Below are 12674 nucleotides of genomic sequence, written 5' to 3'. Positions count from 1 at the left end.
GGAACTAGGAGCCACCAATCCCCTCGTGTTCTGTTCCTGATATTTCAACAGGAACAGGAGTTTCTGTATTAACTCCAAATAGAATTTGTCTTGCACACTGATGGCACGTGTCCTTTATGCTTTCTCCCCTGTAAGGCCTCAAATACACCACTCAAAATTTAGCAGGCTTCCTTTCGCAAATTACCCAAAGTAACCCCTGAAACAGCTAGACTGCCTGGGGAATGTGGTTTTAGAAGTCTTTAAGCCATGCCTGTCTACAAAATATTCACTTGTGGACTACAGAGGGGGTGTCATTTTTAATGATGAGATTCAGAACTGGAAGAAAAGGAGAAAGAGGTTAATACCCATGCATTCAAGCAATTTCATTTCAAAACACTGAACTTAGAACATTACATCTCACTGGTTTACACAGTAGTGAAGATAAAATAGAATCATCCGTATGTGAGGCATGGACAAACGCAGAGTTGCCAAGAATATGAAGAATGGGAGTTTCAACTTTCAGAAAACTTTTCCTTCTTCAAGACCGTTTATGACATGGAGACAGATGCACATTTAGAAACTTGTAAAATGTATGTATAGATAGTAACATATAAATCTATGTGAGATTTTTTTAATTGAGGAGACATTGTGCTCCTACATAATTAAAGATATTAATTTCTGTCCTTTTTTTAAGGTAAATGTTTATTGCTTCTCTCCCAAGAACTGGCAACTTGGAAATGCATTTTCCTTACTCCTTATAAATGCATCCCCAAGCCTGCAATTCTTCGAGCTTTAAGGAGGTTTTCATTAAAGGAGCTAGCTGTCTCTTTGTGTGGATTGGCTGTTTAAAGCTGCAGCTCTGAAGTGGGAACCTCAGTTTTGACATTCTGTAGGCCCTTAGCAAAGAAGTTCCATTACGTGTGAAGCTCAAACAGCTTCTGGGGACTAGCAGAAGAGCAGAAAGCACAGGAATGAATGACAGAGGCAAGGGAGGAAGAGGAGGAGGAGAGGAAAAGGAAGAGAAAGAGAAGGGATTCACAGAGTCCTCCTCCAAGGTGGATACATTAAAAAGGAAGTCCCAGTAGGCAATTTTACCCAACTTTAAACCAGCTGCCACCTCCTAAGAAAATTTCCTTCGTTTCCTGATTTCTGTTATCATAAAATTACATCAATAAGAAATAAATTAAGATCAAACGAATACCGTCTCACCTCTATTTTAATAACTGTGTCCTTTCAGCTCCATGTATGGGAGTGATTATGGTGGTTTTTCTGCCAAGTCCTGGTATAGAGAAACACAATAAATGATATTTTACATACGGTGTGAGTGTGTTTACTAGATGAACCAAGTTAATAAATTAGAGTTCAGGCTACAGTGCGTAGGTTGATACCATTGCTGTTACTCAGGTGAAGACTTTGGGGGCCTCAGGTCAAGGTGCTGGGCACTACCAAGACCCAGGCCCGGCTCACTCTTTCGAGAAGTGTGACAATGTGGGGATAAATATCGGTCTTTGGGGTTTAGCTCGGATTCGCTGAGTCGTTTCTCTCCAGGCAGTGCAGGAGGGAGTCCACACCAATTCCTTAGACTCGTCCAGGTCAGGACACCGACTCAGTAGAGCCCTTGCTGGGACATAGGGCAAGGGGATGGGCTGGCGCGCTTGCCAGGATCTCCTCTCAGGGCGCCTGGAGCTTGTTCTCGAGGAGGGGGCCCAGGGGACCCCGCAGTCGGCCCCGGAGGCTGCGAGGCCCGCGTGAATCGCCTGCTCAGCCTTTGTCCTAGCCAGTGATCTCGGGGAGCTGTACTGGAGTGAGGTAGATATCAAGACACCTTGTCAGTTCAAAGCATTTTAGGGTTGTTTGAAATCCTCTGCTCGTCAACGTAAGCAGCCTCTGTATTTGAACAGTTGCTTTGAACAGTGAAAGGGAATGAGCTGAATCGAAACCTGGAGGTGTCTCCCCGAGACACCTTCAACATGCTTTTATGAGGGTGGAGAAAGGCAGGCAGACGTGCGGACCCTGCTCCAGCGGGGTCAGCCGCAAAGAAAGGCGCCCACGATGGGGGGAGAAAGGTAAGGGAGGACCGAGAAGCCCCCATCTGGGGCTGAAACCTCAGAGAGCCCAGGTTCTCGGAGCCCCGGGGAGGGGCAGCGCCGGAAGGCAGACTGGAAGCCGAGGCTACTCAGGACCCGGCGTTCGCGCCAACCGGGCCTCCGGCGACAGCCGGGGAGGCGGGAGTGGCGCGAGCGGGGGGGGGTGGGTACCCAGAGCCACTGTGCGCGCCCAGCCCAGCCCAGCCGGCCCGGCGATTGGCCCGGCTCCGGGGATGGGGGTGGGATGCAGAGGCTGAGGCCCAGGAGTAGGGCATTGCTTTGTGTACTCCCCGGGATTTACTGGGTATATTAATCCGGTAGAACCACACGGCTTACCCTGTTGGGAACGTTTCGGCTCCGTCGCCTGCCAGCGAAATGAGGCGGGGGTGGGGGTGGAGTGGAGACCCGGGACGTCAGCGTGGCATGGATCTCCGAGCAGTAATCGCCAGTGAAGTCCCATTGCAGACAGGAAGTTGGGATGTACACGTGCAGACTATTCTTGCTCCCCTACCCAACACCCCAGCGCCCAAAGCCCGAGACTGGGGAAAGGGAGGCAGAAGGAGAGGAGGGAGGGGGACTTTTAAACTGTCTCTGAGTCAGGCCGCCTCGGTTCCCTCGGAGATTGGAAACCTTTTTCTTCCCTCGAGTGTTTCACCCCACCGGCTGCAAAGGGCCTTGTCCCTTGAGAAATGAGAAATCAAATCCAGAGAAAAGCAGACACCTGCCCCGGAAGGGGGAGGGGGCGAGCTGTTCAGCGCCCGGACGCGGCCCTTCCCGGCGGCTGGATCCTTCCATCTGTGGGAGCTCTGAGTTCTCCCAGCCCTGAGGCGGGCCGCCGGGGGCAGGGGGTGAGAAGAGGCGCGGCGGGCCGGGCGGGACGCGGCTGGCGAGCGGCCTGTGCGCTCCCAAAGCCCCGAGAGAGCCAAGCGCCCAGCGCTGGGGACTCGGAACTGCTGCGGAGGGAGGCGGTCCTGCCCTCCGCCCATCCCCTTCACTCTCAGTCGAAAAGCCGCGGGCGCCAGCCGCCGATTCTGCGCGCTCCGAGGCTTGGACTTTTTCATTTTTTCGTGGCCCGGCAAAGTTACGGGATTCCTAGCAGCCCCCAGGCGCGCGGCCGGAGTGGCTCCGCGCTTGCGCGGGAACCCAGCGCCACAAGGTGTGTGTCCTCGCCTCGCCGCGCGGGTGCGCGCGTGGGGGGATGCAGGTCCGTTCCGTTGGCCGCCTGTGGGCTCGCCCCTCCCCTAACGATTTCTCTCTCTTCCACACACACGCTCGTAAACAGAGGGCACGTGGAAATTCTCAGCCAAAGCGCCTTGCCCGGGCGGGTGCTCAACGTGGTGATTTATAAACAGCTCAGCCACTCCCCAAAGACCTCCGCTCCTCGTTAGCCATGATGAATTCTCTGGCCCGTTCCACTTTGCTGTCTAGATTAAGATGCTCGGAGGCCCCAAAGTGCTCCCCTTGAGCGTTGATTTGGCTTCCCTCACAAACCCACGACCACCGGCAGCGCCAGCGCTAGGGCTACAACGCGCGAGGCCGAGGGTGAGAGGTGGGGACGCAACTCACTTTCCCTGTGGTTTTTTTGTTTGTTTGTTTCCCTTCCCGGCAGCAACTTCTGATTCGTTTTGCAGTATCCGTCCGGTACACTCTGGCCTGCGTGGTGGTTACGCTGCTCCAGCACGGGTCCGCGCCCGGGTCTCTGCTACCCGGCTAGCAGGCTCCGAAACCCGCGGCAGGCACCTGCTCCCGGCGGCTACGGCACTGACGGCGCGACGCGCTCGCGCTGGGAAGAGCTGTGCAGCCAGGGCAGGGTCCCGCAATCTCGCTCTGGAGTTCACGGCTGAAGGCTAAGCACGGAGCTTCGCCAGTGAGCGCCTGGGAACGGAGTTAGACCAACCCACCAGCTGGCGTCCGCCGAAGTTTAGGATCAGGAGGGTTCCCCTAGTACTGCCCATTTTTCTTCACACGCTCTTCCTCCCTTTCGAAGCAGCTAACGGAAAAGTTGCATCCAAAAGCTCCAGGAGCACGAGGAAGCGCTCACGCAGTCCCCGCGGTTCCGCTTCCTGGAGCCGCCCTTGGTGCCTCCCCCGCACCCGGAGGCCGAACACCCCTTGCCAGGCGCTCCTGTAGCCTGGCACAGGGCGAAGGTCTACCGACTCAGGGTCCTAGTTTCCTAAACCAAAAACTGTGCGCGCGCCCCAGTGTTTGAATGTGTCAGAGACTTTCAGAGTTTTGTTTTCAGCCCAGACCGCTGCGCTGTCAGAGCAGGCAACTCCGCTCCTGGACAGGAGTCTCTTACAAGCCGAGGCACGGGCTGAGCCTGCCTCTCGTGGGGTGCTCATCCCGAGGGGCTGGAAGACAATTGGGCCTGGAACCTAAAAGGAAGACATCCTACGCTAGCGGCGGGGTGGAGGGGAAGAAGAAGACCTTTATTGGGGCAAAAGTGTCCGCACACCCTGGAACAAGAAGCTCATGGGCACTGAAATTCTAACTGTGGGGGAAAGGAGACTTCAACAGGGGGTCTGGTCTGACTTCTGGCTCTAGATATGAGACGTTGGCATGTGTGTGTGTGTGTGTGTGTGTGTGTGTGTGTGTGCGTCCCAAGGTGAAAAAAAATCGGACTCCCCATGGCTTGTTGGGACTCAGCCTTTCTCTTCCTCCTTCTTCACCCCCCTCTCCCGCCCTATTGGGAGGAGAAGGTGGACTGACACCCTCCTCCCCTCCGCCACCCAAGTCTTGCAAGTGTCTGTGGTCGATAGATGGCTGGGGCGCCCCCCTCCTCCACCGGGACCGCCCGGCGCGTCTGCTTGGGAGACAGATGGGGGGCGGGCCCATCCGAGGGGCGGAGGAGGCCGGGGGTGGGGGAGAAGGGGAGGTGAGAACTCTGAGATTCTGAATTGGGTGGAGAGGGGGGACCAGAGGAGGGCTAAGAGGACTCCGCGCCCGGAGGGGAGGAGGAGGGGGCAGCTCTGCGCCAATCAGTGGCGCCGGCCTGGGAGGTTGCTAGCGGTATCCACGTAAATCAAAGGGCGCGGAGCCAATGGGAGGGGGCGGAGGGGGCGGGGCCCAGGCGCGTGCCGCTGCGAGCTGGCGCTGCCAAGAGAGCGGGAGAGAGCTGGAGAGAGCAGGGAGAGGGGGGGAGCGCGGAGCTAGTCGGAGAGTGAGAGAGAGCAAGGAGGGAGAGGAGGAGAAAGAGAGCGAGGGCGGGCGGGAGGCGGCGGCGGCGGCGGCGGCGGCAGCAGTAATAGCAGGAGCAGCAACAGAAGGCGTCGGAGCGGGCGTCGGAGCTGCCCGCTGGGGAGAGAGGAGAGAGAGAGCGAGCGAGGAGAGGGGCCCGAGGCGAAAAAGTAACTGTCAAATGCGCGGCTCCTTTAACCAGAGCGCTCAGTCCGGCTCCGAGAGTCATGGCGACCGCAGCGTCTAACCACTACAGCCTGCTCACCTCCAGCGCCTCCATCGTGCACGCCGAGCCGCCGGGCGGCATGCAGCAGGGCGCGGGGGGCTACCGCGAGGCGCAGAGCCTGGTGCAGGGCGACTACGGCGCGCTGCAGAGCAACGGGCACCCGCTCAGCCACGCTCACCAGTGGATCACCGCGCTGTCCCACGGCGGCGGCGGCGGGGGCGGTGGCGGCGGCGGCGGGGGCGGGGGTGGCGGCGGGGGCGGCGGCGACGGCTCCCCGTGGTCCACCAGCCCCTTGGGCCAGCCGGACATCAAGCCCTCGGTGGTGGTACAGCAGGGCGGCCGCGGCGACGAGCTTCACGGGCCGGGCGCCCTGCAGCAGCAGCAGCAGCAGCAACAGCAGCAGCAGCAGCAGCAACAGCAGCAGCAGCAGCAGCGGCCGCCGCATCTGGTACACCACGCTGCCAACCACCACCCGGGGCCCGGGGCATGGCGGAGCGCGGCGGCTGCGGCGCACCTCCCGCCCTCCATGGGAGCGTCCAACGGCGGCTTGCTCTACTCGCAGCCCAGCTTCACGGTGAACGGTATGCTGGGCGCCGGCGGGCAGCCGGCCGGGCTGCACCACCACGGCCTGCGGGACGCGCACGACGAGCCGCACCACGCTGATCACCACCCGCACCCGCACTCTCACCCGCACCAGCAGCCGCCGCCCCCGCCGCCCCCGCAGGGCCCTCCCGGCCACCCCGGCGCGCACCATGACCCGCACTCGGATGAGGACACGCCGACCTCGGACGACCTGGAGCAGTTCGCCAAGCAGTTCAAGCAGCGGCGGATCAAACTGGGATTTACCCAAGCGGACGTGGGGCTGGCGCTGGGCACCCTGTACGGCAACGTGTTCTCGCAGACCACCATCTGCAGGTTTGAGGCCCTGCAGCTGAGCTTCAAGAACATGTGCAAGCTGAAGCCTTTGTTGAACAAGTGGTTGGAGGAGGCGGACTCGTCCTCGGGCAGCCCCACGAGCATAGACAAGATCGCAGCGCAGGGGCGCAAGAGGAAAAAGCGGACCTCCATCGAGGTGAGCGTCAAGGGGGCTCTGGAGAGCCATTTCCTCAAATGCCCCAAGCCCTCGGCCCAGGAGATCACCTCCCTCGCGGACAGCTTACAGCTGGAGAAGGAGGTGGTGAGAGTTTGGTTTTGTAACAGGAGACAGAAAGAGAAAAGGATGACCCCTCCCGGAGGGACTCTGCCGGGCGCCGAGGATGTGTACGGGGGGAGTAGGGACACGCCACCACACCACGGGGTACAGACACCCGTCCAGTGAACTCGAGCGGGGGGGAGGGGCAGAGCGCGGGGCTCCCCCTCCCCTTCGGTCCGCGACCCTTTCCCGGCCCCCTTGTTCCCTCTCTAACTTCTGATTGTTCTTTTCTTTTTAATTATTATTTCCCCGTCCCTTAAAAAAAAAATAAGGAAAACAACTAAGGCACTGGACTATCCTTTAAACGGTAGCAGGTGTAATGATATGTTTTGACCTTTACAGGCTAGTACCCAGGCAATGGAGCGGAGTGTCTCATAGAGAGAGTGAGAAGAAAATGTGTATGTGTGTGTGTGTGTGTGTGTGAGAGAGAGAGAGAGAGAGAGATGGCTAGCACTGAGTTAAATACCTGGCAAAACTAAATAAATTACCAAAAAGACAAAAAAATCTACCAAACCGTGATAAACACAAAACACAGCTCCTGATGCTTGGAGTTGGCACATGCTGCTGTGTTTATTTAATGTGGATCCCCATCAGGAAAGAGGGAAAAATACACACGTTCTTTGATGTAGGCAAAACTTAACCACATAAATTTGCACTGCAAGAAAATTGAAGTTTACATGAACAAATTCACAAACATGTTTTTCTTTCCCCCAGCGTTCATTTTGAAGTTGCCGGGTTTGGTTTGGTTTGGTTTGGTTTGGTTTGGTTTGGTTTTTATTCCTCGGAGAGAGTTGAAGCCAGCTCTTGGCCACTCTCCATCTCTAATGTTCTTGTGTTGCCCCTCTCGTTTTTCTTGCTGTTTGTGAACTTTGATTACCTTCAGATTCCCCCCACCTCCTTACATTGGTATAACGTTTATTTGCTCCTTTTACCAAAGCAAACCGATTGACTTCATACAAAATAAATAATTCTCTGCTTTCAGGAAATGTGCATGGTCTACCCGCTTTATCCAAGGCAAGAATTCTGTTTGGAATACAAAAATGAAAGTGAAGCATTGGTTTTTGTTACCAGCCACAAAGTAAACTTCATTTTCAGGCAGTGTTTCTGGGGCAGGTTGAGGAGGGAAGAAAAAGAAAAATCGATAGTGAGTGACTGATTGCTTCATTTTATCAGGCGGGCCCATTGTGAAAGAGCTCAGAGGAAATGTGGAGGTTAAATATATTTCCAGAGTTGTCCAACAGAAGGGAAGTGGCACTTCGAAGAGAACTAGGGAAATATATATCTTCAGACACCCCTGTACAGTTCTCTGCCTTCGGTTTTAATAACTTAATTATGAGGAATTATTTGTGCTGACAGCAGCAGTTAAACTTTGTTCCTCTAATAGCTTTTGTTTTTTAACATAGAGAAAATAATCTGGGAACTTAATGGTGTATGCATAGACTGTGATTCTTAGCACACAAATACCCATATGCATACAGAGAATATCTCCACTCTAGGCTGACTTTGTCTTCACTAGCTCATTTGTTTATCAAATCATATATAAGGTCCCATACCCTCTTCTTCTGTAATTTATTACAGAAAATACCAGTTTGACTTGGAGAGTTTTCCCACCTCTTTTACTAAAGCCAAATGAAGTAGAAAAAAATGTTATTTTCAATCCTTCCTTTTCTCCCTTTGTTAACAGTTTTAAGTGCGTTTTTTGACCTTATCTTGATGGAAAATGATTAACTCTCATAACAAAAGGCTCTACCGGGAAGTGAAGGTGGAAAAAAAAAACTTGTAACTTTATTGAAAATAAATACCATTAAACTGTGATCAGTTAAAATATTAAATAATAATCAGCACAAAAGGGCGTTAAAAGGGAAAACACTTTTTATTCATCTTAAAAGTTTGGGGCTTTTTTTCTGGTTAGTTATTAGACAAATTTTTATTTGAAGAAATTAAATTCTCACTACCAGAAAATTATTGTTCGGCATCAGATTAGCATTGCAATCAGTAGTTAATGTTTTAGGAACTATGCTTTATATTGTCTTTTCAAACACCTGTGATTGTTTCATTTTCAATGTTTTTGCAAGATAAATGATGGCTTATAATGGGCATATTTATTTGCCTGTATTTCATTTCCCCCAGTGACTGTCACAAGGAGATGGAGCTGCTTCGGGGTGCATCCTGCCGCCTGTTCCTAAGGTGTGGGAACTGGCCTTTAGTGAAGCAATCCAGAGCAGGGCATAGAGCCAATGGTAAAGCGAGGAAATGAATTTTCACATTCTTATTACCAAGTGGATAAGGTCAGAAGCTGGAGTTCAGGGGACGTGTCTATAGCTCCTCTAACTCTCATAGGTTTACTAAGATGAAAGTTACCACTGAACCTTACCACTATGTATATATGTTTAATATCTGTCTTTTGAAATGCAGAAATAGTTTAAACGTTTCTTTGTCTATTTTCTTTTTTTTTAATGCTACCCAGGGAAATATTTTCATATCATTTTTAAGTGGCCTGCCTCAATGTATATTTATTTCTTTTAAAGCAAAAAGGTTCTGGAAACTGTTTTTCTGTAGCTTTAAATGAGTAGGTGAGCAAAATCTATATGGGATGTAATTTTTGTTCAGTCTCTTTAAAAATACTTTGTTTTGGTACATTTGGTTGTGCTTGTGGGGAAAATAAAAACGCAGAGATCCTTATATATTTATGTTAAAGTAATATTTTATTATCTACATAAAACAGAAATGCACAATACCTTCATAGTTTGTTCTAATTATTGAAATATCTTTATTTTATTTTAAAAATAGTGCCAAGTTTTAAGGGGGGAAAACCCTAGACCTCATACTGACTGAGTTGAGTTGTGTGTAAAACACTTCCCTTCCTTTATACTTCGTAAAGTTTTGGAATAAATTTTTTACATATACTGCCAGGTTTCATGTTTATAACTTTCAGGAACTTTTTTTTTTTAAAGAGAGAATACTCTTCTGATTCACTTTTCTTTGCAAAAACTATCAGTCCCAAACCTTGCAGTCACTAAGCCTGTAGTATTCCATTGAAATGGTCATTGGGTTTGAACTTCAGTTTGTTTGCCATTTCATGGTCTGACAAAGAGGTGTTTGTCCCCTGAAGTATCTGCAGTGCCCCTGCATCGTCTTTCCAGGTTAGCTTTACCTTATCTGATTGTGCTTTTTTGGAGAGCATCCATGGAAGTAGGTGGACTTTGATCTTTACCCACATGTCCTCACATAATTTGGGACCTACAGAACAGCAAGGCTTAGTAAAGATGATTATTCTTTTTCACAATTAACAAATATCTTTCAACAAAGAATGATTCTGACAATATGCGCTATGTGTGTTTACAAAGTGATTAGAGGGAGGTCCTCTATATTGTTCCTGTGAGGCTTACAGAAAAAGATGGAATTTGCAATGGTTTATACAATAGTGTCTATTTCTCATCAGGCAAGCAAACAGGATCTGAAACAAGAAATGAAAATAAGAAAATAACATAGGGGAAAGACTCAAGACCGGGATGCTAATAACAAATTGTTTCAGATAGTCTTAGATGGAACATCACAAGGTTTAAGGTTAGTGAGAAATCCAAGCAGTGTTGCATTAGTTTACAAGTTTGCTGATCTATTTAAAGTCCTCCTTGGAACAGTGGTTTGAGTATATATATGCCCATTCTGAAAGGTAGTTGCTGGGCTTATTACATCTGATCATCTTTTCTAACTCCTAGTCAATATTACACAGGTCCCAAACAGATTCAGCCAAATGATCTTATCAATAGTCTGAACAAGAAGTGACAGAAAGAAGAAGTGTTTTGTGACTGCAGTCATGCTGATGGGTAAAATGTTTAAGCTGGCTATAGATTTGAGTTCTGCATCAATATCCCCCTCCGTTGTAAGCAGAAAACAAGCAGCATCTGCCCTCTGCAGGGCATTTGAGTGGACCTTGAGAAGGCTTTTTTTGTTCTTAGCCACAGGGGCTACTGACTGGAGACCATCACGTGTTAAATGGACACGCCACCGTTTTGACCCATGCTGGCCATTCAGACTCTAGAGCTACTTGGGCAGCTTTGATGCCCGTTTGGGGAGTGTATGGCATGCTAAGGTGAAAAACTCCATGGTTGCCACTGGGAGAAATTTGGGGGGCAGTCATCCCTAAAATGTTGACTAGCCACAACAACAAACCCTTTCGTTTCCCTAAAGACAATAATGCAGAACACGGCCATCCTGAAAGAGCTCCTGTGTTTCCTCCAGATAGGTCACTTTTAAATTTTATGGGGTAAGATGGGGAAGAAATGATTGTGTGGGAGAGTTATGCGAAGGTCAGATGGAGGGAGTGACCATAAATAATATTATGCTTGGCACTTCTAAACATTCTCAGTTCCCATGAAGTTACCTCCCTTATATTTCAGATTCAACAACAAAAGCACTCTTCTCCTTCCCGTCCTGCTTTTGCCAGTGGGAACCACACACTGGTTGGCAAAATTTTCTGGTGAAATAAAGGCATTCATCTTTCTATCTTCTTATGTCTTCAAAAGCAACTAATAAAGAGATGCAACAGCAACAATGGGGAAAAAATGGCATGTGAGCACATTGGTACCTGCCCTTGTGTGTCTGTATGCTGCATTCATTTGCCTTTCATTTGCCTTACTGTGGAAGCGGCTTGGATAGTGCTGGGTTGCAGGGTGAGAGAAATGATCTTTTTATCACTGGTTTCTGTGATTTGTCTTTGTTGATTTTTCAGTCAGTTTATAGAACTCTGTTCTAGATTCTATTGAATTCCTAGACAAGTTAAAGAATGAGGTAAAAAACAGAGCTTGTACAGAAAAAGGAAGAAAGATGGTGAAGTGAGGGTCAAAGGTAAAAGTGTTTCTTCGGGTCTGCTTGTGTATTTCAGTGAGGCAAAAGGGACAGTGTTTATTTAAAATGAAAGAAAAAGATGCATCTTTGAAGTACTATGAATGAATCTTGACCATATGACTAAACGGGATGTACAGCTAAATTTATACAAACATTTTCCCTGTTCAGGAAAGTTTACTTTTTCAGGGATGCATAGTCTCTTAACAGGGGGCAGATGGTGTCAGGAAGAGAACCAGGGCTCCTGGTACATATTGCCCCTCCTTGATTCAGGATGGGAAATAATGCAAAAGTGGCAGGGGCTTGCCACTCTGCTAGCAAATCATGGAATAAACTTGCTCACCTTTGTAGAACTTGGGCCAGAGTTATTTCAATGACCCTTATGTAGATGTGGGTACAGAAGGGCCAGAAAACGGCTTTTTAGTTTTCTTTAAGGCTTTGCTTGGTTGTGGAGATAAAGAAAAATCAGAATATTTTCACATTGTTCTTGTGTTTGGTGGGAAACTAGGAAATTTGTTTCCTCCTTTTTTTTTTAAGAAAAAAAGTTAATTAACTTTATCATGTAGTACTTTCCCTTTACCATACCAACAACTCTGCTTGGCTTAGCTATTAGAGGTTTTAGACACAATATCATATCCCATCAAAACAACCCTGGCCTCTCTTATTGTTCCTAGAATTCTGGTTGTTGATAACATTAAGATGTATTTCTTTTTTTTAATGTCTGAAATGTTATTTAATACACCAGTAAAAGTGCATCTATATCTTAAAGTTCTTTTCTTCCACGTCTTTCTGAGTTTTTATAGCTCTTTGTCTGGGATTTGGAGGCGGGGGGTCGGGGGGGACTTCCTTACGCGGATCGCAGATGAAGAGCCTGGGCTCTGGAGTGGCCTGTGGCTGGCGGCAAACAGCTCTCTGCTCTCAGAATGGGGAGCTGTCATCTAGAAAAAAGAAGAAAATAAATGCCCCACAAAGACTCACTTGTCACTGATTTTAGAAAGACAGGGGAGCACTTGGACCCCATCTGAGCAATATGGAGGGGATTTTGATTGTTATAAATTGTATACGATTAACTCTCGGTGTGCAGAACGGTGGCGATAGGAAACCTCGCTGTGGAGTAAATTTGAATCTGCATCCATTTTGATTTGGAGCATCTATTTTTCCTCCCACC

General features: G+C 49.6%; 1 protein-coding gene across 1 annotated transcript; it reads left to right on the top strand.

The window, feature by feature from the left end:
* Positions 1–5470: 5470 nt before the first annotated feature.
* POU3F2 (POU class 3 homeobox 2) lies at positions 5471–6876 on the top strand (the record flags this gene model as incomplete). Its single annotated transcript, XM_082633900.1, has 1 exon — positions 5471–6876. The coding sequence occupies one exon, from the start codon at positions 5471–5473 to the stop codon at positions 6785–6787; it is 1317 nt and encodes a 438-aa protein (XP_082490026.1). The 3' UTR covers positions 6788–6876.
* Positions 6877–12674: the final 5798 nt, after the last annotated feature.

The sequence above is a fragment of the Mesoplodon mirus genome, assembly GCF_964341445.2.
Source record: "Mesoplodon mirus genome assembly, chromosome: 10".
NCBI lineage: Eukaryota > Metazoa > Chordata > Mammalia > Artiodactyla > Ziphiidae > Mesoplodon > Mesoplodon mirus.
The sequence above is the reverse complement of the archived record's forward strand: the minus strand, read 5'-3'. Positions and strand labels throughout refer to the sequence as shown.